Below are 25385 nucleotides of genomic sequence, written 5' to 3'. Positions count from 1 at the left end.
GGTCGGGGGACGACGAACCGGGCGGGGAGAGCGAGGAGGGGGGTCGGGGCGGCAACCCGCTCTCCTCAGGCGGCGGGAGCTGCTCGCCTCAAGGGGTGAAGGTGTTCCCCCCCCCCCAACACCCACCCTGAGGGAAGCGGCTCCCCACCCTGAGGGAAGGGGCGCGGGAAGGCGGCGGCACTCACGGGCGTCTCGCAGGCGGTAGGAGCAGCAGGCTCCCAGGCTGCACCGTCGTGTCCCCCGCCGTGAGGCAGCGGCCACCCAAGCCCGGCGCAACAGCAGCGGCAACATCGCGGAGGAGAAGCGCGGAGTCGCCGGGCGCCACCGCCCAGCCCGGCCCGGCCCCTTCCGGCCCGGCCCCCCCGGCGCCATGGCTCCCTCAGGGGAGCGGGCGGTTTCTTTGCCTGAGGCGAGGCGGTAAGGGCGGCCGCTGCTTTCTTCAGGGCATAGCTTTTGCCAGCGTTTTGTCCCGCGTTAACGTTAAAGATGAGGTCACGGTTCCCTATGGGTGCGTGTTCGCCATTTCCCACGGTCAGGCTAACCCCCGTGCCTGACTCGGGCCAAAAATGTATTTCCTTTCAGGGTGATAATATCAGGGCTTGCTTACGCACTTACGGGGATTAGCGTTTATTCTTGTCTAGTTCGTTTTGCTCAAGGAGGAGGTTTTGGTTTCTCCCAGCTGAAGGTGGGCTGGAGCGTTATCCCTCTCCCACAGGGATACGGGTGGCCTTGGCGCAACAGGGTCCCTGCCCCAAACTGCACACAGAAAAGTTAGGAAAAAGGTAATGTTATGGCCACTTTACCCAACTGCATCTGTCCCAAAGGCTGGAGGCCAAAATAGGCCCACCCCGGGATGGTAAAAGGGGCCAATTCAACTAGCATTCGTCTGAGACTACTTGAGGCAGGCCTCAGTGAAACTCTGGTTTTTAAAACCTTGGTTACTCCTTGCACCTTTTCTGTGTTACAGCTGGCAGTGAGGAGCACAGAGCAAAAAGGGAAGTCTGTAGAAAAGTGACCGTGTCAGTGAAAGCGCAGAGATGAAGTAAGTGTCCTCATTTTTGCTGGGTCCATTGGGCAGCCAGGAGCATAACACCACACCTCAGCTCCTGGCCTTCATCTTCCCATCTGCTTTGGATCATATTTCTTAGTTACTCTCTTAAAATCATTTTGCAAATCTGTGTTTACATTTTGGGGATCTTTAAGCTTGTTAGGGTGAGTACTTTTCAATTTTCATGAGGAACCTGGCATAGCATTGAGAATGTTTTACTGAAATGGAGACAAGACTAGATACTCAACTAGAGTCAACCAAGAAGTGTTTGCTCTAGTTTGCAACATTGTGTAAGAAGTTTCCATTGCATTCACAGCATAACATATTTAAAGTCCTCCTCAGTTGAGTAAGAGAAGGTTGAAATCTGGCAAGTGATTTGCTTTGAGTGGCTACGTGATCAGAAAACAGGTCATCGGGAGATGTACTGTTAAACTGGGTTTAAATTTCATTTTAGTTCCTCCCTGACAAGATATGCCTTCTTTACAGCACAGTCTTTTTTTTTTTTTTTGTATAGTAGGATTCAATTGCAAACATAATGAATTCTTGGTTTGACTCTGAATGTTTTTCAGGATGGCTAATTTACTATCCTTAACATATGGCTTCCTGTAACTCAAAAAGAAGAGATATGTACTTGATGAAATTGAAAACAGTTACTGCCCATAAACATCATTATTCATTCAGGCTTAATCACAGTTTAATAGCCTATTGATCATGGTTAGGCAACTGTATTTAGCACAGGTCAGATGTGACTGTTGCTGAAGCTGCTTATAAGCAACAGGTAGCTCCTGGTCATGAGGACAGCCCATATGAGCTTCATGCTTAGTTGCAGCAGGCAGCTCAGACGTAGCTTCAGATGTTTTAATATTGAGCATAACCAAGAGATACTGGGTTATATTCTCATCTACTAACAAAACAATATTGTCATTTCTTCACTCTCCGTTCTTCTGTGACATGTCCTCTAAATACAATTGATATTCTCAGGCAGCTTAGAAGTCACATCTACCAAATTAACTAATGTATGTATGCCCTATATCATAGTGTAGATGCTTACTGTTGCAGAGCATAACCTGGTGTCATGGTTTAACCCCAGATAGCCACTAAGCACCACACAGCTGCTTGCTCACTCCCTGCCCTGGTTGGATGAGGGAGAGAATCAGAAGAGTAAAAGTAAGAAGACTTGTGGGTTGAGATAAAGACAGTTTAGTAAGTAAAGAAAAAGCTGCTCATGCAAGCAAAGCAAAACAGGGAATTAATTCACCACTTCCCATCAGTGGGCAGGTATTCAGCCATCTTCAGGAAAGCAGGGCTCCATCACATGTAATGGTTAACTTGGCAAGACAAACGCCATCACTCCAAACATCCCCCTATTCCTCCTCCTTCTACCCCCAGCTTTATATGCTGAGCATGACATCATACAATATGGAATATCCCTTTGATCAGTTGGGGTCAGCTGTCCCAGCTGTGTCCCATCCCAAATTCTTGTGCACCTCCAGCCTACTCACTGGTGGGGTGGGACGAGAAGCAGAAAAGGCCTTGACTCTGTGTAAGCACTGCTCAGCAGTAACAAAACCATCTCTGTATTATCAACACTGTTTTCAGCACAAATCCAAACCATAGCCCAATACTAGCTACTATGAAGAAAATAAACTCCATCCCAGCCAAACCAGCACACGTGATTTCTGTACAACTGTCACTTTTCTCTATGTTAAAAGCAGTTGAAAAAAAACCCCCTCAAGATCCACTGCTTTACACTGTGGCATTAAGATGAAGAAAGTTTGTGAAATTTTTTAGGGATTTGATCCTGCAAGGTTTTGCAAATGTAAAGTTTATTATAGAGCTACTAAGCTGAACAGAATGAGTCATTTCTTGTGGGTTGAACAGCATAACCAAAGGAAAGTTCTTATGGTGTAGGCTTTCGGAAATGATGGGCTGTTCAGGTGCAAAAATAAAGAGAAATAACTTTGACCTACAACACTTTTGTTTCCCTTCTGACTCATTCACAGAATCTGCATCCACTTTTTACACGCACATGCTGTTTTTTCTGAGCATGAATTTCAGTAAAACTTCAGCATTTAATGAAAAAAAACCTTTTCTTCTCTAGAGGGTTAAAGAAAACCCTTCAAAATATGAGCTCAGTGGCAGTGAGATGGTTTGTTTTGGAAACTGCAGACAGAAAGGCAAAAAGTACTTGTACAAAAGGAAACGTAAGCGCTAAACCTTGTTCCCAATACTTCGGGTGTGGCCAAAATATTATCTTTTCTGGACCATTCCAGAACCAGAAACAGGGTTTCTCCTTGGCCATTTGCCAGCTAGAGATGGTGGTTTATCACGCAGCAAGCTGGAGAGAACAGCAGCAGCCAGAATTACAATATCTCTGTCATTCTTGTGTTTTTCCAAAATTGTTATGTTTCTGGACTATCCGGGAGGTTTCAGCTATGTTCTGTCTTGTTCCTGAACTGAGAGTGGTTTCTATGTATAGGGAACACCCCAACCAGAAATCTGGCAATTGACCTACTGGATGAGTTAAAGTGACACAGAATCTGTGTGGAATGAGAGATAGAAACCTCATCTACTGTTTTCAAATGTGCAAAGTTAAAAAAGTGAGAATTAAGATAGCATGCAGTTTGCACCCTTTGCTTTATGCATGCCTCCTTTACGATTAGCTCACTGAGGAAGGGTCTAGTCTAATGTTTATCTTTGTTACATGCATATCTATGGTATTGTCAGAACAGTTGTATATATTGTAATATAACAAGCATGACCAAGATGTGAGTCACCCGTGAAGAGAGATCTGCCACAAATAGACCTAATCTGTGCTTGATTTATTTTTTAAAAAACTTCCAGACAGACATAGTGATGCCCCATTTAATTTTATAGTATTTGGAGGCTTCTTACATTTGCACTGTGTTTTTTTCCTGCCTTTCCCAGCTGAAGTAGATGCATAGAGCCATCCAAATAGTCCCAATCTTTTAATTATTTTCTATAATTAATTGCAGCTGTGGATGCTTTAACAGGTCTGTTTGGAGTAATTATTAGAAAGTTCATTTAGCATTGATATAAGGTTCAAAAGCTTTGGGGTGGGAGTCAAGATCCAGATGAAAATACAGGTTGTGTATATTACTGGATTATCATATTTTATAACACAATTTCCAAGGAAATATTTTGAAGGCCACAGTTCTGTGGTAAAAATCCAAAATAAATTCAGTTAAATGAAGGGATTTACTGCCAATTTACACTGTTGTAAACTTGATTTAAAGAGACAAAACATTTCAATGTTTCATTTTTAAATTCCTTTTAAGTATCCTGGGGAGGAGAGAGTTCTCACCTATGGATTACCAAATTAGAAGAAAGAGTACGAAAATTAATTCAGGTGGCTGTCAAGTAAGAATGAGGGATAAAATGACTCAGCTTCAGTGGATTTCAGTCTTCATAGTTTTGATCTTTAAAAAGAAAAAGACCTGTTGAATAAAGCACTTTTTGATTTGTTTACACAAGGGCTTTCAAACAAGCTTCACCCAGCTCTTAAGTAAAACAAGGAGGACAGCATGGTGGGAACAGTTGAGAAACTCCACCTACTTGAAGGAAGTATGTTTTTGTCCTAAGTTGAGCAGGGGTGCTTTCCATAGCAACACATTCTGAATTAGAAAAATAAAACCAAACATTACTGAAACTCAATAAAGAACCCTTTTAAACTTTAAAAGAGCATGGCTGTGCTTCAGCCACTTGGATTGAATATTACAGAGGAAATCCAAGATAGGTTGATTTCTTTGAAGCTTTTTAGTATGAATCAAGATTTTGGAGGATAACAGTGATGGTTGGCTGAGGTCCATAGTGACAAGGTGTTGAAAGTTCTGCTGAATTGATGTCAGATTTGGACTGTGATGTAGGCCAGTTTATTGATAAACAGACCAGTGCTTTTTATCAAACGGATGTAACTGACAGAGTACTCTAAGCTCAACAGGAAAGCAGCAGCAGATTGTGAAATGCTGAGCTTTTCTCTGCTTCCAGAATGTTTGGCTGAGATAGGAGCCTGGATGAGAAGGCAGTGGCTAAGGCTAAGTCCAGATAAGGAGGAGGTAATTCCAGTTGGCAAGGTAAAGCAAACAGAGGCTTTATCTTTTCTGTATAAAAACATTTGCTAAAATTATGCATGCAGGCTTAGTAACTCAGCATGGAAAGGACTTAGAAGATATCTCATGGACAATTTGTGTAGTTACTGCAATTGTATGCGCAGTCCTGGAGATGGCACACCTGGACTGTGTGTCATTGCTGTACTTACACAATTCTTAAAAAACCTCAAAGGATACTGCTTTTCTTGTAACTTCTTCTAAAAGGATAAGAAAGAAAAAAGCCATTCAGATCTGCTCTGGCAATAATTACTAGGGTGAGGGTATACTCCATAGACTTAAAATCCCTATAAAGAACATTTCCAGCAACTCCCTCTCTATTGTATTAAAAGGTGTCTGAAACCACTGCCTCCACGTATTGTTACAAGATACCACAGAGCTTAGTACAAACATCTGCTGCTGTAGTCCACATCACTAGGAATTTTTTACATATATGCCATGATTCTCAGCAATGTTTCTACAGTTCTTTTCCAGTGAAGTGCAGAAAAATACTTTTGTCCTTGTAGGGACACAAGGGGAATCCAGAAAAGGCACTGGGAAGTGTCAGCCTTTGAATTGTTTAACCTACGTCCTCAGAGCAAACGTCTGAGTTAACTGCCAAGTGAAAGCATCACCACCCAACTTGGTGAGAGACTACTTCTGTGTGTGGAAAGGGTGACGAAAGAAAGACAAGAGATGAAGTTCTGAAAAATGGTGAACTTTACATTGAGGATGCTACCTAAGAGCTCAATAGTCCAATTTTACCATTTCTTTGATCAAGTTTTTGTCACTGAAAGGGCTGTTTGTACTGTCAGCTGTGAATAGCAGAATTTAATTGAATGTGCTTTTTCCTTTGAATGCATATTGCGCACAGAATCTAGCCACCAGATGGAGGAACCCACAGGCTGGCTTATTGAGAGCTAGTGTCTATTCACTGGCAGCCGAAACCAGCCATTCCAAAGATAGTGTTTTCCTGAATCAGTTTGTTTTGGCATTTCCTGCATGAATGTCATGGATTAGAGAAAGATTTAAGTAATAAGTAGCATTGGTCTTAAAGTGAAAAGAGGAAGGTAAGTGAAAAGAGATAGATAGCAACTGTAGTTAATTTAATCTGCAATGGTCTTATGATGCAATAGCCTTGTATGATCTCTTCCTGGAATGTTTGTTACCATGAAGTGGGTTTTGGTTTCTCAGTACAGTTCCCCATGGACAAGTGTCCACAGCAAAAATTACGGCATCATTTAGCCACTTACTGGAAATTGATGGACCATGGGTAATCATAAAATCATTACTTTCTCCATCACATGTGGAGATGTAGAGATCTCAGCTTTTCTCCAGTATACCTTTTTACTCCACTGAACAATTTCAAACAATTTTCCTAGAGTCACACTTTCACTGATGAAACAGAAACATAACACTTAATTGTAATATGTTCCATTCCTGAAGTTTTTAATTTTATAGGCCATAAAGTTTTGTGGTATATTAATAGTGAACAAGCAGAAGAATTAGGAACTGTATAGAGGGATTCTTTCCTGCTGATTCATGGGTTTAATTACTTTTTTAATGAAGGATGTTAACTTATATTATCTGTGTGGCTTCTGAAATTGGAAGTCATTGGACTCGCAATGAATATTCACTTGCAATCTTAATTTATGTTTTCAAATATAAAAGTAATGAATAAATAATAAAAATACAGAATAATGACAGAACTTTTTAACCACAAGTACAGCGGATTCTCTGGATTTCCCCTCTGAAGCAGTAATTCATATCGCTGCACATGATGAGCAGTATTGTATGAGCACAGACATTACTCTTACTGGCACAGGTTTTGGGTTTAGCTATTGAATCTCCAACACTGAAACAGTTTACTGATAAATTGGAGATAAAGGAGTTATAGGAGATAGAGACATTGCTTGTGACTATTAGAATGTGTTCCCTCATATGCATACATCCTTGTGTGGAGTGGGTGTACAGTTGTACAGACTAATTAACACACCTAACTAAGATGATTAATTAGAAAAGCTACTATTACATGCACCTAATTAATATTAATTCTTAGAAAAAGCTACTATTTTATAAGGCTAAATCATTGTTTTTTTTCTAAACATTAGTGCTTTTCTTTGAATAGATGAACAATGTCTTTTTTTCCTTGTTTTAATGGAAAAAAAAATTAAGTTTCTGAGCATGCTTGTAAAGAAAAAACTAGCAGGGAAGGAAGTAAAAGTATAAGAGACTTCTGAGCTGTACTAAGAAAGCTCTACGCAGGTCAGAAAAGGGAAAAATACTGTTGTGGATGCATGTGTGATCATTTGAAATTTCCATTAGGAATTAGGCTCTTTCTTATGGTTGTTTCACTAGTAAAACAATTCAATGCTAATCTTGCTTCTAGAATTAGGCATCTTCTATAGATTTAAAAATGAGGGTGAAGTGCTGTATTAACAAGTTATGCTACTAGATTGAAGTACGCACTCTGTTTTAAGCTTTCAGAATACAACTCATTTTCTATTCTGAGTAGCAGAAGAAAAGGAGAAAATTTAGACTGAGAACTCTGAAAAACACTGCAAACACTGTGTAAGAACTGCTCTGAATTATTTCTGATATGCTGAGTGACAGGGAAGCTTGCATGCTATATATTACATAAAGCTTCCCTACCTAGGAATATTTACAACACAGCACACATTGAACTTGGCAGCTAATCTACCAGGTTTTTTGAAATGCTAGTCACTCAGTGGCAGAAGGTATTTTGGCATCATCTTCAAAAATGCATTTACAAGTGTAGAGCTATTAAACACTGATAGATACTGCGTATTTCTTCTAGCTTTCAATATAAACAAAGCCTTGTGCTTATCTCCATTCTGCTTTGTTTTATATCTGTCACAAAATCATCTATTTTCTCATCATTTAGGTAAATACAAAATTTGTCGTTTGATTAAATAGAAGGGAATCGCATCTTAGTATTCAAGGAGGGATCTGGCTGTTCTTTGGGAAAAGTTAGTAAGCTGAATACATTTTCAGAGAAAAAAGTAGGAAACAAAAGGATTTCCTAGATGTAAAAAATTACTGTTTACTATTGCTCCAGCTGACATTATCTGCACACCAGTGAGTAGACACGCAATCTCTGGCTGGCCTCATCTTATCAGTAGGTAAGCTAATCAGTATTTTAAATAACTAAATCTTTGACATCTTCCAGTAGTATCCTGCATCGTGGAAAGTGATTCATTGTAGTTCTCCTATACACCATATTTGGAGGGTTTTGTGGTTTGTGATTCTATTAGGCCTCATTTTCAAAATTAAACGTTGTAGTGTCTGTTAAATTCAAAGTCACTCAGAATCAATTTGCACTAAATGTGCTTTGAATTACACTTGTAACTACAGTTTTCATTGAAACCAGTCAAAACGTTGCAGGACAAAATTAAAAAGTAATTGTTGTATAGTCTGTTTCTTCATTGTAGTTACAAGTCACACAACCCAATAACATTGACACAGCAGAAATAACAAAGAACAATGTTTTAATCCTGCACCTGGAGATAAATTATGCAATTCAATAAGGTATTTCTATCTGTAGTTTCTCTTGTTCTATTCACTCTTTTTTCTTTAATCTTTCAGTCACATCCTCAGATTTCCCTTTTGGGTTAGCTAACAAATAAGAAAGAGCAACACTTAACTACATTTGTTGTCTTTGTACCTCTGCATCTCTCTTATGCAGGTATCCAGTACTATTTTGATAAAATGAGGTACACTTACATGCATCATTCCTCTTTTTATGAGTGCAGGTGGCCAGGCTGCAGAGTCGTGCTGGCACTGCTGGTGGACTCCAGGTAGTTTTCAGCTGCTTGTATAAATGCACCAGGGTATTTGCCTTCACACTCTTCATTGCTATCACTTTGGCTCTCAAAACCTTCAGTTCATCAAACAGCCAGAGGAGCTTTCCAGAGTCTAGCGACCTATTAACACAAACTAGAAGAAAAAAATCCTCTGGATGTACAGCTTCAAGATAACTTCAGGGTCTCCAGACCTATTTATAAAAAACTTTGAGCGCGCCCTTTCCTGGTGGGAGAGGTGGAGCTAACCAAGTAGTTAATTTTCAACTTGTCCCTAGACTGGCTTCTTCATTGGCTCTACATTTTGTTGGAGGGCTGGCTAGTTGATGATTATTCTACATGTTCTTTCAAGATTCTTTCTTGTCTGGCTCCAGGAACACCAAAGGGTTACAGAAACCACTCTTTTGTATGCAAGGAGAGGTTTCTTATCATTTCTTCATGCATACATGCTTTGAATTTGAATAGTTGTATATTTGAATAGTGATAGCTAAGAATTACTATCGTTAACAGCTGTAATTCTGAGGACTGGTGACTGCTCAAACTGAGGAATTCACAGAAATCTAGTAAATACACAAGGCTTGCCCATGAGAATAAGAAGGCAAGCAGCCCCCTGTAGAGGAGTATTCTAGCTCTGAGCATGTAGTACAGTATCATTGCAGCCTCAAGGTGAGGAATTTGTTCTTCTGCACTATCAGATGTCCCATAAGAGGGATAATTTTGTATAGACTAAAAATAGGAACAGACATAATGAACCATAATTACTCCTCCCACTCACACACCACTTTGACCCAGCCAAAGTGTTTTTTTTTTTCCAGTGGGGAGAACAGATTGAGATGTTTTCCTGACCTGTGCTTCTTAGAGATGAAAGCATGAAGAATGTTACTCTTGCTATTTCCACATGCAATTCCAATAATTTTGTTGGTTTATGTGAAAGATCTGTATAGAAAGCCCACCTTTTCATTTTTTTGGGGGATGTTTGCTCCTCTTCCTATACCTGCAATCAATATAAATGGCACAGATGCAAGTAGCTTCTGAGTTAGAGCTGTAGGTTCTCAGGCCAAACAAACAGAAACACAGGCAAGCAATTCATTCTCTAAAGACTTCTCATAACATTACAGATTATAATAGGCCAAATGGGGATGAAGATGGAGAGCTGTTAGGAAAGGGTCCCTGGGCACATCAGGGAGCAGCAAGGGCCAGCTACTCTCCAAGGACAGGGGAGTGGGGAGCCAGGGATGACCCCAGCACAGGCAGTGCCTGCACCAGCCCAGTGCCACCGCACAGAGGCAGAGCTGGCCACTGGTAAAAGGGTCCACTGAGTCCCAAACACTGCAAGTGACAAAACAGGTCCAAGGTCCAACCAGAGAGCCCAAACAGGAGCAAAAGGAGACAGAGCCAAAGACAAGCAACCACAAGGGTCCAAAGTCCTTCCCAGAGACAGGACCAGAGACAAACCTGAAGACGAGTACCCTAACAACAGAGCTTAAGGGGCCAGGCTTGGGCTTAAATGGGCTTCTGGCCCATGGGCAGGGCTATGGGTGGAGGCTGCAGGTGAGGCTTGTCAGGGTCATTAAGGCTTGTTAGTGGCCTCAGGGTCATGACAGCTCAAAAGTATATGTGGTCTTTAATAATTCTCATGTAAGTATTTGCAAAAACCATGTGATTATTTTCCTCCATTAGATACATAGGAGGGCATATTTGAAAGCTGCAGAATCTATCAGTAACAGAGCAAGCAGAAATGATAAAACTGTTAACATTCTGCCATTAAAAATCACTCCTTTCTTAATCCATATATTTACCCGTGAAATATTTTTAAATAGTTTTTTTTTACTTAACAAATTTTGGTGTTTTGAATTAGAAACGTTTTTGGCAATATTTTCATTAAACATATGCATGCCTGTCATCTCTTATCACACAGGGTGTAAGTGCGAGGCTCAGGCTCAGGGAATCCTCTTTAGTATCCTAAAGTGGCAAGCTTATCTATGCCATTTGCTATTCCAAAACCTACTATTTAGGAGACTCTTAATGCTTGTCATTTATTGCCTCAGCTGCCTGCTTGAGTAGCTAAGAGCAAGCCATTGTCAGCTAGGAGTTCTACCTGAAGAACTGCAAAATGAAACTTCTATTGTTGCTCATAACTGTGGGTAATTACATATGTGGAGTGTGACTGTATACAATGGAAATGTGCTTACTTTGTCTTCACAGAAATTAGAGACGTAAAAATCTAGAAATTTCTGCTGTCACTACCCATCTGACTTTTGCTGTAAGTGCCTCTGGACTAGACTGCGAAGATCAATATTTGTTTTCTTTCTGATGCTTACTAGATGGTTGCTAGCACTTACATTCTGGTTAATTTCAAATGAATGCTGTTACTTGCAGAGAGAAAATTACTTCCTTGATTTAGTGTCTCAAGAAATCTGATTCTCCTGGCATCAGGCTTGCAAGGGTGTTCCTGTCCTAATATAGTCTCAGTTGCAACATTGGCAAGTCAAACTCAACAATTCAGAAAAAACATAGTCTTACAGTTTTACTGTAATTAAAAAGATACAAGGAAAGTGTTTTCATAATTAACATTTTCCTCACCTATTTATTGTTGTATAACAGCTAACAGGATGATCAATCAAGTAGTGGGAAGCTGCCTGAGGTGGCATTCCTGCTGAGGAGTCCATGTGAAACCTTTGTGGAGTATCTAAAAATATCACCTAGAGCAGCTTCCACAAACCTGTCAGGTCATTACTGGGTGGGCTTTAACACTCATTTCTCTGTGGATTGGCTCACACTTCCCATGTTAGGTATCACTTCAGCCTAAGGGAAGCTTTTCTTTGATGTCCAAATTTTGCTAGGACACTTAGTAATGCGACGGAGCTCACCAGCCTGCTAACCACCTCTACTCCCTCCAGTTTTTCATTCTCTCCCTTGTATTAGGGGTTCCCAAACAGGACAGAGTATTCCAGATGTGTCCTCGCAGGTGCTGAGTAGTGGGGAATAGTCACTTGATGTGCCGGCCATGCTCATTCTAATATAGCCCACTACATCATTAACCTTCATCGCTCCAAGGGTGCGTTGCTGATGTGTGTCCAACTTGTCCTCCAGGATCTGCAGTGCTTTTCTCTGGAGCTTTTCACCCTAGCAGTCAGTCCCCAGGGAGTACTGAAGCATGGGATTATACCATCCCAAGTGCAGGACTTGGCATTTGCCTTTGTTGCACTTCGTGAGGTTCCAAGCTGACCTGGCTTGTCAGGACCGCTCCCAATGGTAGCCCTACTGTCCTGCGTACGACAAATGGGGTGTTACATGGAAACTTGCTGAGGGGACGTTCTGTCTCTCTGGCCACTGATGAAGATTTATGCTTAGTTTATTTTAACTCTCACACCTGAAAAAAATGGGGTAACATTGCAAATAATTTTGAACATGTGTCTAGACGGATGCAGGTCCAGAACTAGGAGACGGTCAAATTCCGCTTAGAATAATAGCATTAATGATACATTGATGCTATGTAACATTTTATATCTGGATTTCTGAAAAAAATATATGAAGGTAGGGACTACACACTGAATGAAAAAGCGGTTCTCATGCAACCCGCAGTCTGAAGAAAAGGATAGAATCCTCTAAAATCAGTGAGCGTGATGAGCTCCCCTTCAGGCTTTTGATAATCCCAGCGGATTAAAAAAGGCTGCTGATGATAATGGTACCTGACCAAGTAAACATGGTCTGTGGCAAGCCTGAACAAAGCTGGGCAAAATAGCAAATACTGGGCAAAGATATCAGCCATGTAACAGAGGTAAAAGGGCAGCAGAAACAGCTGTGAGCGTGATCCTGGGAAGATCACAGTTGGGCAAAGTGCAAACACAGGGCTTGTTAGAATGGCAGATTTCTGAGAAGGGGAATAGCCTCCTATCTTTTTTTTCCATGATGGATACAGGGAGATGGAACAGTATGTAAATAAGTAAGAGAACATTTTGATCATGCCTGACCCTTCTCACCTTATTTCTCAGACTGGCAAAAATTGACCTTACAAGACCATGAACTTTGACCAGCTAGATGACCAAATATGTAACAATGTTTTTCTCTCTGCTGTGGGAATTCAAGGCCTTTTCCTCCATCCTCATTCATGAATATTAGGAGTACCTTCATTAAATGAAATGTTTACTCGGCATAAACCAGAAGAAAGATCAGAGTTAGAACAGAAAATGTCTGTGTCTTGCCCTAAGTCACAGAACTAGCTGAAGTAGGTTCAGGAGCAAAACCCACTTGATCCTGACCTGTTTTCTGTAATGAAATCAAACAATTCTGAGAGAATTGAAAATGGACATGATGCCTGAAAAGTAAGTGACAAAGAAGTATGTACTTGGAGGAGGAAAACTGACAACAGATTTCAGAGAAGTTTTCTATTGATAAAAGGAGAAATGCTACAGCAAGTTTACAAATAGCATTAATATTACCTTTGTTTAAAAGTGTATTTTATATGACTTTTAATTAAGCATCACTATGTCACAAGATAGTGCATGCTGTGTTCACAAGGATGTGTTTGTGTCCCTCTCCAGTTGTGAGAGTTAGTATATAGAAAATGAATAAAGTAACTCAAACAGAAACTGAACAAACAGGGGAACTTCAAGTACTCTATTTGTTTTTAGTAGCATAGGATGTGATCACGGATTTCATCCATAGGAAAGAAAATTATTCCTACAGGGTTCTTACGGCAAATACTCTGGAGTTACTTCTGTGCCCAGATCACATCTTCTGTGTTCTTCATGCCTTTGTTTCTATACTCTCATGCTCAGCAGTGAGTATAATTATGAATGCCTGTCACTTGTTTAAACAAATGCTTTGTTTGGCAACCTTTGTTTTCCTGCTGCTGATGCAGCTGCAAAATTGTGTGCACAGTGTGTTAATTTTTTACCTTTGATGCTATGGTAAGTTTTTTTTCCTAACAAAAAAAAGGAAACCAATGAATGAGATACCAATCTCTCTTGATCCACACAAAACATGTGAAAGCAGCAACTTCCTTAGGAAACAATAGTAAATGAATGCTGATACAACGGTAAAATAAGCTAGATATTTCCTGGAACCAAATGATTCTTCGTAACATGACAGAGAAAAGTTAGCACATACATAAAATGCAAAAGAGAGAGAGAGAGACTAAAAAAAGAGGATGAAAAAGGTGAGGAAATAAAACAACAAAGAAATATCTTGTTATTTTATTTGAGACAACAGACTAACAGGGCAATGGGATGTATTTTCTTCTATAAAATTAAAAAATGAAATTGATATATTAGAACCCTGAAGTTCTTACTCATTTTTATAAGGGGGAAGGAAAATAAGAATGGATTTGACGTAGGCACTTGAGCAAGTTACCATGGTTTAAATCAGAATATAACTTACAGTGTATCAGCTTCTTCCTGGTGCTTGCTCATGGGCAGTCTCTTATCCCATGGTGAAGCCTTCATTCACTGGAGGGGTTCTTACACTGAATTTCATTACATTATTGCAGAAATATTCAGGTGAGCACATCTTTGGAAGCTCATAAAGCTTAGGAGATTGCCAAGCACAGGAAACAATTATACTTGGGTAAGTCATTCGTGTGTTGGTACTGTAAATTAAAGACTGAAAGCCAAATTTGGGCCTTCCGATATAAGCACAAAGGTTGTCTCCAACTGTTAGGTTGTGAACAGAAAGATCCTCTTTCTTCTGCTGTTTACCAATGTTTTCTGTCATTGAAGAGTATGTCATACCTGGCTGTGTCATTCTCAAGGGGAACAAGGGATAGGCTGTGATAGCGGGGTCTCTTTATGATTTATTGGTGTCATTCAAAATTTTAAAAGGAAACACCCCCTGCTTTGGAAGAAATGATAGGGGAAAAAAATCTAAAATAATATCTCTGGTAAAGAGGGGAAAAACCCTTACAAGAGGAAGGTTAATTATATATTCCAGATTGCTGTAATGATCAGAGCAGACTGACTCGCTATCAGAAGGTAGTGCTGCAGACTTTCTTAGACAAATTGCTATATTATTTTTTTATTATGTTGCTATCTCTGATCAAAGATGTAGATATCAGTTGGATCCTGCCAGTATTTCCTGTAGTTAGTTTGAAGACTATAGGTGAATAGTGTAATTGATTTATGACAATGGAGGTTTTTCTGTTTGTGGTGTTTTAGCTGAGAAATGATTTACTAACTATACAGAGAGGAGCGGGATCTCACATCCTCAGCAGAATGTGAGTTAATAATCTCTTGGAGGGAATGTACTGATGAGAAAACAGGACACCTTTTACATCGGATTTGGTTTGTGATGGCAAAGGCTTTTACTAGCCACTTTCCACAGCAGGTAGTACACTGATATTGATATCATTCTTTTTCTGGCTGGGACCTGGCAATTGCTTGAGTGCAGCAGAAACTGGCAAATCTGTTGCAGGGCAAATCTGTGCAGCAAAGCATGAAATAATCCTGTGTGAAAAGTCAGTTTATAAGTTTAACCTTTGAACTTCCTAATCTGCTTGTGAAGGAAGAGAACACAATAAATAAATCAACAGACTCAGCTGAACAGTTACAAATCTGGAAGCAGGAGCAAGGGTTTTCCTAACACACCGGTTGTTAATTCCCAGGCTCGTGATGACTTTTTAATACTGAAAACACCAGCTTGAGAAGTCACTACGACCACTTTCTAAGAAAGGCACGGTGCACGTGTCAGCGTAAGTTTCCCTGCCTGAAACACAAAACCCCTCAAGTGCTGTTCTCTGACTGTGTGAATTCCAGATAGATGAGCAGGAGGAATTGCTGGTCCCCTGGGGTCTGAAACGCTTTAGAAACTGGAGCTTTTGTGACATGCACTGTTTAATTTCATACAGGTACAGAAGTCCTGCGGTGGACACCTTGAGTTTGGACATGACAAAGCTACAGTGCCTGAGAACAGCATTTCAAACCACTAGCCCAAGAGCCACGGCAACAGCTCCATTTAGCCATAGGTCTGCAGATGTCAGGGTAGCCAATTACAGGTGAACCAGAGTGGATTCAATTGCACGTTGTGACACTGCAGTACTGAATTAAGCATCTCATTTAAGGAATATTTTTATGTGGAAGTCTGAAAGTCACCGCTAGCTCTGCTGAAGCTGAAAAATGAAGTGTGATGATGGTCTTGTTTGGGCAACACTGCGATATATAAGGATATAGTAAAGTAACCTAATCTCTGTCTTCTTTCAGAGCTACTTGCATACTTCCTCCATGCTTCCTTTTTGTGCTTTTGGATATTTTTATCATTCCTAGGAGGTTAACAGAAGGTTTTCCACCTTCGCCCAGTCATTCTGTTCTCACACCAAATGTAGGAACAAAGCAACAGAGGAATCAGTCTGATGAGCTAATTTAGCAAATTCCCACTTGCTGCCTGTTCTTCAGCTGTGTTCTGAGCACGGTGACGTTTTTCTCCTTAACATGACAGCTCACATTCAGATCATCCCATTTCAGCGATGCAAGCACTCAGGAGCCATTTGAGCAGAGAGAAATTTAATGGAAGGACCAGAGAAAGGAGTAGGAAAAGGGAACGTGTTGCTGCGTGAACGGCTTAGCGCAGGCGGCTCTCGAGGTGCAGATATACGTTTAATCTGCTTGCTGACAACTCCGCCGGCCAAATCCTGCGGCTGCGTCGCCGGGCAGGTCTGGAAACGCTTAATAAAAACGAGATGTGACACTGGAGTTTGCGGTAACCCCGAGACGCTGTCGGAGAAGGAATCGCAGAGCCATGCCCAGCAGGGCGCGACGGCAGGCTGCGGGACACGGCCGCGCAAAGCACATGGCTGCCTCGACCGAAACGCCGGCAAGGGTCCGTCACCCTCCTGGGGCGCAGGGCGAGACCCCGTTGTGGCCTCCCGGTCCGAGCAAGAGGGTTTCGCGGAACCCTCAGGGTTTGTGGCAGGGCGAAGAGGGGAGAGAGCGGGGGACACACACGGTGTGGATGCGTGCGGGTGCGCCGGCTGAGGTGCGGAGGGTGTCGTCTGCGGCGCCTATGGTACAGGACTACAATTCCCGGCATGCACCGCTCCGGCCGCGTGTACTACAGGTCCCGGCCTGCTCGGCGGGGGCGGCGACGAAGAACCGACGCGCTGCCCTCTGGGAATTGTAGTCTCTCCCGGCGGCGCGTCGGTGAAGGGCGGCCGCCGGGCCGAGTCCTCCGTGCGCCTGCGCGGGTTCTCGGGGCGGGCGGGGGCCGAGCGGGCGCAGCGGGGCGGCGCCTGCGCGCTGAGGAGAGGGAGATCTCTCGCGAGGAAGGACGCCATTATCGCAGCCGCTCGACAAACACCACGAGAATTCGGCACCGCACACGGTAACCGCGGCGCCCCGCGGCCGGACGGCTGGGGCTGAGCTCCCGTGGGGGGGCCTGACGCCTTGGGCGTATAGCCCCGGCCCTCACAGCTTTCCCGCTCCTCACAGCGTCTCCCGAGCACCCGGGCCGTGAGGCGGCGGCTCCGGGGAGGGGCCGAGGCGGGGGAGGAGGAGGAGGGGGGGCCGCGGGCCCCCGCCTCCTCACCCGGACCGGGCAGGGGGGCACGGGGGGGAGTGTGTGTGGATGTGGGGGGCGACCGGGGACTCGCCTCTTCCCGCCGCGGAGATGCCGGAGCTGGGCCCTCGGCGGGGGGCTGCTCTTCATCGCCTCGCTCCCCGCCTGCCTTCTCGGCGCTTGGGCCTGGGGAGGGGTGTCACCCCCCCCTCCCCTTACCCGGGGCTCCTCAGTGCCAGCCCCGTCTCTTTCGGGGGGACCGCTGGTCAGCCCTGCGGGGCGTGCGGCGTTTGAGGTGGAAGGTCTGGTCTGTGCCTCCCCCCCCCCCCCCCCCCCCCCCCCCGCCCCGGCAGTGCCCCCGAAGACAGTGCCCTCTCTTTCCCCTCACCTCCCCCAGGCTTGTGTTTTCCCGTTTTGAGCCTTCCCTTCCTCGGGTCGCGCACACGCGGCACTGCAGGCACGTTTTTGGGAAGGGGAATCGCTCAGCGCACTCCCTCCCTGTCGTAGGAGAGTGTAAATGACTGGTGACATTGGTACTGCCTCTTCTTTTTCTCTCTGCTGCTTGCAGGTAGCGGTAATGGAAAGGGGCTGCTTCTTTTCACCTGCCTGCTAGTCGGGGGGGGGGGGGGGGGGGAGGAAATAGTCTCCTCAGGTGCTGTTTTGCGTGTGTGGTCATTTAGGCATAGTCAGGGTTTTTCACATCCATATCGGGGTTGGTATTTTCTAGTCTCTTTATATTAGTGATCCGTTTGACAACACACTCGGTCCTCCCTTTTTCCTTATTGGCAATTCAAGTGTTGCTTTTTTTTACAATTACTCTTTTTTAAATCCTTGTACAGTGGGAAGTTGTGTACTTAACCAAATAGAGTAATTTTATCCTGCTATGGGACATACAGTTTATCTATCAGTTTATTTTTAGAGCTCTCAAGGGAAGATTATTTTTTTTTTTTTAAGTAAACAAGTTTGGAGGGGTATTAGCAACTGAGTGATTGCTGCAGTGGAAGCAGCTTTCAAATTGTAAAATGATAGCTTTGGAACGTTTTTTGCTACTTGTTTTGCCTTCTGTGTGAGGTTACCTTAGGTGTAGTACCCTGTTGATGTTAGACTTTCAAGGAGCAAACATAAAACTTGTAGAATTTTGAGTACTCCAGCAGGATCTTAAAACAACAAACAAAAAATGAAACAAAAAAATGCCTTCGTCTTAATTTCATAGCAGTGCCTCTTGAAACAATGGATTTTCTCTGTTAAAAAGTACTAATATACCTTTAAGATGGATGTCCATAGAAATTGACCAGAATAACGAAAATATGATTCTGAAACTGTATGAGCCTTATTCCATACATTAAATGACATCTTGGCAGTAGTTCAGTTTTCAATAATACATGAAAAGATGTTATGAAGAAAGACTAGTTAGTTCATTGAAGAGAGTGAAAAGATTGAGTTTGGGTTTGGGAAACATTCCATCTCCTTCAGAGGATGGAAATATTTTGTAACTTTTTTCTTTGTTTTGTAATTTATAACCTGTTTTACAATGACAATAACTGGCTTTAATGTCTTAATTATCCAGCCATGTTTAAGTTGTTGTCTGGTTATAGGACAAGTTTTCAGTTTTAAGGTTCTAAAGGAGTAATTGATTAATAACATTTGGAGTAATTGAATAATAACATTAAGAGTATGGTAGTAATATAGTGAGCCCTAATTATCAATGTTCACAGTTGAAAGGGTTCCATCAGCACATGTTCTGCTAAACATGTTTGGAAAGGGTTTTTCTCCTGCCTGTGCTGCTTTTAACACAGTACAACATACTTGTTCTATACTGTTTTGGACTGAGTAGGTGAAGAAGGATGAGCATATAGTCATAGCTCCATGTAACCAGAAGCACTGCTTAGGGTTTGCCTTGATTTTGCAAGGAGTAGTGCTGTGCTGTGGGATTCAGAGCCACGTTAATTACAGTAAAATGCTCACATTTGCAAGGACTTGAGGTTGTCTCTCTGGTCTTTTATCTTGAGCTTTTCCCTAAACTTGTAAAGCATCATTTGTGCAGGAAGAATACATGCCTTTATTTTGTCAGAACTTGAATGTCTTCGTATCTTTCATTGAAGAATGCCTTGAATTGAAATTGCTGTGATGCTCCTTAGAAAGTAAAGACTCTCTCAGTACATTCATTTTGAAAGGAAGAGATGGGTATTTCCCGTTGTGCGCAGAAGCTCTTGTCCCAGAGATCTACAGAAACTGTTTATGTGAATTGAGCAGAACAGCAAGAGCTACTTGTAGGAGGACACAATGCAAGTCTAATGATTAGAATTAGAACAACAAAATGTCTATGTATACTAAACTTTGCCAATAAAATTTTTTTCACAGATTTGATTTCCTTTAGTTTGAAACTTGATATTTAGTTGTTAACTATTGAAGTAATTTTGTTTTCTGTTTTTTACATAATCATTAAAGGGCTAAATCATAATCTTTTTTTTTTTTTTTTCAGGTAAAATAAAAAGAATAAAATGTCTTTGAAGTCATGTCAAACACTTGTTTCCTTGCAGTTCTAGGTTTTTAAAGCTACTGTTAAGTGCTTAGTTTTGCCTACCACGTGTTAGACTGCATGTTAAGATGTTAAGCAAAAGTGAACAAAAGGATTAACTTCGTAAAATCCTTTGCATTTGGGACTTCAAATAAAACAATTTGTAACGTTGTCTGTTGAACAAAATTATTTTATATTGCTTCCTGCTTGTAAAACCCTGACTTAGTCCACTTAAGGGAAAAATAACATTAAGTTCAAATTTTCCTCTGAAAATTGGAGCACCTGTATTTTATGATGAAAAAAGAATGCATCTCTTCTACCCGTGGAGTGAATTCATAGCAACTGTAAAGCTAAACACCCCTTCCTTCCCTGCTCCTTAGACACAAATGTGTCTGTTAACATGTACCAACTTATCTCGCTTTAATGTCCTATGAATATGTGTATATATAGTCTTGCAGGTTTAAAGCTGGAGTTACCTTTTTTTTTTTCCTAGAGGAGGGAGGGGGAATGGCAAAACAGGATCAGACTGTACTGATGTAAGTATTTCAGAATGTGAAGAACTACTCGTTCAACATTTTTCTACTGAAATGATGTTCTTCAGTTTATTTTCATAAGTATTTTTGGTAAGAATTTAAAAATACTAGTATTGTCCCTGTGTTTCAAAACAGTGCTAAAGTCTGTTTCACCAGCTTGAATGTTTCCTTTTTCTAGATAGCCACAGGAGGTAAATCTATTAGAAGACTTTTGAGTAAGCAGATGACTTGTTGTATATTTTATGTTGGCCATCATGCTTTTTGATAGTAGAAGCCTGTGCCAACATTGGGGTCTGTCCTTGCCCCCCTCCCGGAACTGCTAGATCAGACAGTTTTTCCAGCGTCTAGAAGATCAGCAGTGCACATACTAGGAAAAATATAAAATGATTAAAATTATATTATTCCCTTTTGTTGTCAGAGATTCTGTTTTAGGTAAGCCAAACACATAAGAACAAAGCATTTTGCACAAATTTCCCTGGAACTTGAGCCAGGTGTTTGTCATAGTGTATACTGGTCCTGGGGTGTGTGCTGAGTTTAGACTGAGCAACTTTCTGAGGCAAAGCCTCTAAGTGATAGAGCAAAGTCTCTTTCCTGCAAACAGGCAATTAAACTGGGAGGTTACAGTATTAGAAAGTCTTAATTCCTTCTGCCAATGAAAAACGTGCACTAAGCAAGGGTGTCTTACAAAGCACACTGAAGGAGGTCACGTTCGGGTATGTATGTCTTATTCCCACACCCTGCCTCCGTGTTTATTTTTTGTTTCTGTAGAAGAGCTAGTTTTAACATGGTGAAGGAATATGATGGTCAGAGGAAAACAGTTTCTGGCATGGTGTCTGTGCTCCGCTACACAGACCTGACAAATCGTAGATTGTGGGAGAGTGCCCCGTGATGTGCACACAATGTCTTGGAGCTGAGGAGAGTAGCAGCTTTGGAGATGGAACGGTTGAGCCACATGGAAGTGGCTCTCAGCAGTGCTGTTTTGTTGCAAACCAGCATGGGGCAAGACATGTTTTCCTCAGCAGTCTCTTCTGGTTGAAATTTCACTGATGGGGATTTTCATCACACAGTTCAAGTCTTAGCATAGCATGTTGTTGGTAATGCGATGGAGTTATGATGTTGGAGCTATGCTCGTATTTCTCAGGGGTTGTGTGGCTCAAGAGTATAGCTCCAAGATGCAGGGTTTAGTTAGTGTTGCTTTCATTATTATCTACACAGTAACAAGTCATTTCTGCAGTGTGTCAGCCTCCAGAAACACATCCAAGCCATTTTCTGCACTAACTAAAGTTTCTAAATGATCTTTTACTTGGCCTTAAGTAGGGAACTTTCCGATTCTTGATGATTGAAAAATATGGATGTTGTTAAACTTGGAGAGATCTGTGTCAGAGCCAGTTTTTAGTTTGATCGAAGATGTCATACTTACATCTGCCTACAGCTGTGATTTCAGTTTGAAATGTACTCTGGATTTAGTGATATCTTTAACTCTTTAGAGGAAATAATAGTCTTCAACCTAAATCTGGTATTTATGAAAGTGAATAATTAGATATCTTTTTAGTAATTAAAAAGTCCAGTTCTACCTACCATAACTTCAAGAATTATTTTTTTCCATTTGTAATGCTTTTTCCTCAGAAAGCATGAGATTGTTATGGTTTTTTTCCACATTTTGGATAATTTCTAATAAAGAAGAAACTCATTTAACACCCCTCAACCCCAATTATCATACACTTTTTAGCAACATATTTAAAAGTAATCATTTTCTGTTTACACTAAATTGCAGTGTTTGGTCTGTGAAGTGAAGTAATATTTGCTTTGGCAGAGTTAGTAATACAAGATGCCGCTTAGGAATTCAGTAGTTCAATCCTTCAGACAGAAGTCTTATGCAGGTAATTTTTTTTTTCTATATAGTATGGTTGCTAGCTTATTCTTCACTCAGCCTTTCTTCTAGGTCTGTTTATAAACTTGGAATAAATTTTGTTGGAAGGCTTGAAGAATCATGGGCTCTTCTGGTAATGTAACTGTTGGCATGTGGTCATTGATACCAAAATTGGTGGTAAGACTTCCTTTGGAGTCAGCAAGTCTCATGGCATATTGGTGTGCCTTTTCCCACTGAGGCAGAGCCCAACCCCACTGAAGCTTCATGATGGTGAGGGCTTCTGAGAGAGGGAATCTTCATGGAAAATTTAATCAACTCTCAAATTTTTTCTTTGGTAAATGTTTCTTATTAAATAATTGCATGGAGTTAATGGCCTTGCCATTTCAGTGGTCATTTAAAATTTAAAGTACAATCTGTGATACTATTCATTAAGCTGTTTTCTTGAATACAGAGAATTTTTTTTAATGGGGGGGGAAATTACTTTGTGATACTGAAGTGATTGGATAACATAATGAAAAACTGGGCTTTTAGATGTGTAAGTCAAACTATGCTAATTGCCTTAAAATCTCTTTATTTCCCATCTTTTCATCTTGACTGTATACTTTCAGTCTTGCAAAAGGGAAATCAACTTAATATTGCATAGATTTTCACAAATATCAAATGGTTGCATGGTAAAATAGAGATCATTAAAGTGTTAAGCAGGAAGGAAACCTTATGGGATAGCTACTTAATATTGAAATAGTTAATGAAGCAACGTTAGAGATGCGTGCAAATGCTTTTGTTAGGTATAAATTATTATGTAGGTGGTCAGTATTCAGAAGCTGTCATTTATTCAGCAAGTTTTAGCAAGTGTTTTCATATGAAAAAATTTTTTCACCTCCTTCTCTCTCCCGGTAGCATCTGATGTTTTTTTAGAACTGTTATTTTTAGTTGTAACCCTTTTGTTTTGCTGTTTATTTCCCACTTTCTGAAGGGGATTAACATATTGAATAAATAGCTGGTATCTAGATCTGTTATTCTTCTCATACATATATTCCTTAAAAAATCCTTTTGAGTTGAACCAGTAGTTGTACAGAAAGTATCTCTGAGAATTTCTGATCAACACACAGTATTGTTAGCTAGAAAACAGCTACAAACATCATGTAGTCTTAAAGAACTTTTCATCTTTTTGAAGCATCCACTTCAAATGGGAAATTAGAATTAAAATTTCTCAAAATTAATTATTTCAGTCTATGCAATTGAGATTTCAAAATGTTTTAATATCAGAACACCCACCCCACCCAAATGAAGTAATGAAACTCAAATTTGATAGAAATTGTATTCTCCAAAGTCTTCTTTCATATGCAAGTTTAGGGTCAAAGACCTGCTGATAAACCTTGTCCCAGTTTACACATCCTTGCTGGGGGAAAATGTGCTCCCTTGATCCTTCATGAAATAACTTATATTTCATGAGCATAATGCAGATCCCTCTGCTGCAAAGAAGCCTTGTCTGAAAGAGACTGCGTTCTGATGTCTGTAAAATGTGTTTGTACTGCTTGTGCCCTTCCTCCAAGTGTTTGATTCCTGGGACTGGAAGAACACTTCACAGCTCTCCTCTGTCAGCTTCTCAGCTACCTCTGCAGATCTGTTGAATTGCAGTGGTGAAGCTCATTTGCTGTGTTACTTTGTCCTGCTGCTTGGTAAGGTTACAGTGTGGTGCAATAACTTTGGGTGATGCCTGCTCTGAGTTAGTACTGAGTTGATTTCATAGCTGGTAATACTTTAGCTGCCAGTGTTTTCTGGAATATTGGCTTTCCAAAGAAAGTTCCCCTCTTCTTCCCCCCACTTAAGCTCTTAACTCACTTCTCAGGAAAGGCCCTATGAGGTTTAAAAATCACTGTTGTTTCCTCTCTGTTTCCCCTGCAGGAGGAATAATACCAACTCTTTTAAAATAACACCTTTTATTCATGAAGCAGGCAGATATTGCACCTTGGGGTTTTGGGGGAGGATTCCCCCCCCCCCCCCCCCCCAGCTGGGAAAATTGAATTCTGGATAGTGTGTGCAGTGATCCCTTGGTGGACCAGTAGCACACATCATACTAGACCTGTTGTTGCTGAAGTCTGTAGACCACTGTGGTTTCTTTCATGTTAAAAGAAGCATAACGTTTTAATGTCCTTTGAGTTTTGTGATGGAGAATAGGGAACAAAGCACTCAGAATTCAAATATTTAAGTACAATGTTTTGACTGCTGTATAATCCACTTATATTGCAGTATTAAACTTCAAGCAAAGTTTTGCTCTTTCTCATGTATGTAATGTTCTGGTAAGAGCTTTCTGCTTGTGTATAACATGACAATGAATTCGGATGCAGTTGTATTTTTGTTCCATTCATTTTTCCTGTTCGTTCGTGTTTCAGCTAGAAATAGCATTAGTGTAGTTCTTGGTTTTGATTTTACCTGTTTAGCAGGAATGTAATTTTGCTAGGAACATATGAAAGTACTCCTGAATAGGAAATTTACAGGACCAAACTTTCTCTTTCTGAGGATAGTTTCTGGTGTCAACAGGCCCAACGGTACAACTGTGTCTATGTAAAGACATAGGCACAAGTGGGTTAGGTGTGGTGTTTTAAGGTGTGCTTTGGATCTGACATTGTGGAGCTGCTGTCATTAATTGGAGTACACTCTGCAAGTGTTCAAGTCATGCTGATAATCTTACCAAAAATACATCCTTTCCCAACATCTGCAGGATGTTCTGGAGTTTGAGGCACAAAAGAAAAATACTTTTATCAGTGTTACAGTTCTTGTAAAGATCTAAGATCTGCCCCTAATAATTCTGATTGTGTTAGGCAGTGGTTTGAAATTCCTAAAGATATGAAGTATCACAGAAAAATAAATTGAGGTTATTAAAAAAAACCTGTAGTAACTTCTACCTTCAAATGAAGGTGCAGTTACCCAAAATTCAAAGGACATCTGGACTACCCATCTCAGAAAAAAAAATCTAATCATGGGTAGAAGTTCTTTGAGGC

The 25385-nt window shown here is 41.1% G+C and overlaps 2 protein-coding genes and 1 long non-coding RNA gene across 12 annotated transcripts in view; 2 read left to right on the top strand and 1 right to left on the bottom strand.

Annotated features, from left to right (window-relative positions):
- The window catches only part of CA5A (carbonic anhydrase 5A), a 34848-nt gene extending 34437 nt beyond the window's left edge, over positions 1-411 (bottom strand). For all 6 annotated transcript variants that reach the window (XR_012652167.1, XM_075039873.1, XM_075039875.1 and 3 more), the window contains exon 1: positions 186-411. Coding sequence is in view for 5 of the 6 variants with exons in the window: in XM_075039873.1 (XP_074895974.1) it covers positions 186-372 (187 nt within the window). In the remaining variant the exon portion in view is untranslated. The remainder of the gene's footprint in view (positions 1-185) is intronic.
- Positions 328-16958, top strand: LOC142036569 (uncharacterized). The gene is made up of 3 exons (XR_012652168.1): positions 328-417; positions 968-1042; positions 15820-16958. It is a non-coding gene; the product is annotated as an uncharacterized LOC142036569 (long non-coding RNA).
- A 204-nt stretch (positions 16959-17162) lies between these two features.
- Positions 17163-25385, top strand: part of BANP (BTG3 associated nuclear protein) — a 158717-nt gene continuing 150494 nt past the window's right edge. For 4 of the 5 annotated variants that reach the window (XM_075039866.1, XM_075039865.1, XM_075039867.1 and 1 more), the window contains exon 1: positions 17163-17288. The gene's annotated coding sequence lies outside the window, so the exon portion shown is untranslated. The remainder of the gene's footprint in view (positions 17289-25385) is intronic. The other variant, XM_075039869.1, reaches the window with a different exon arrangement.

The sequence above is a fragment of the Buteo buteo genome, chromosome 11 (assembly GCF_964188355.1).
Source record: "Buteo buteo chromosome 11, bButBut1.hap1.1, whole genome shotgun sequence".
Taxonomy (NCBI): Eukaryota; Metazoa; Chordata; class Aves; order Accipitriformes; family Accipitridae; genus Buteo; species Buteo buteo.
This window is presented reverse-complemented; position numbering and strand designations above follow the sequence as displayed.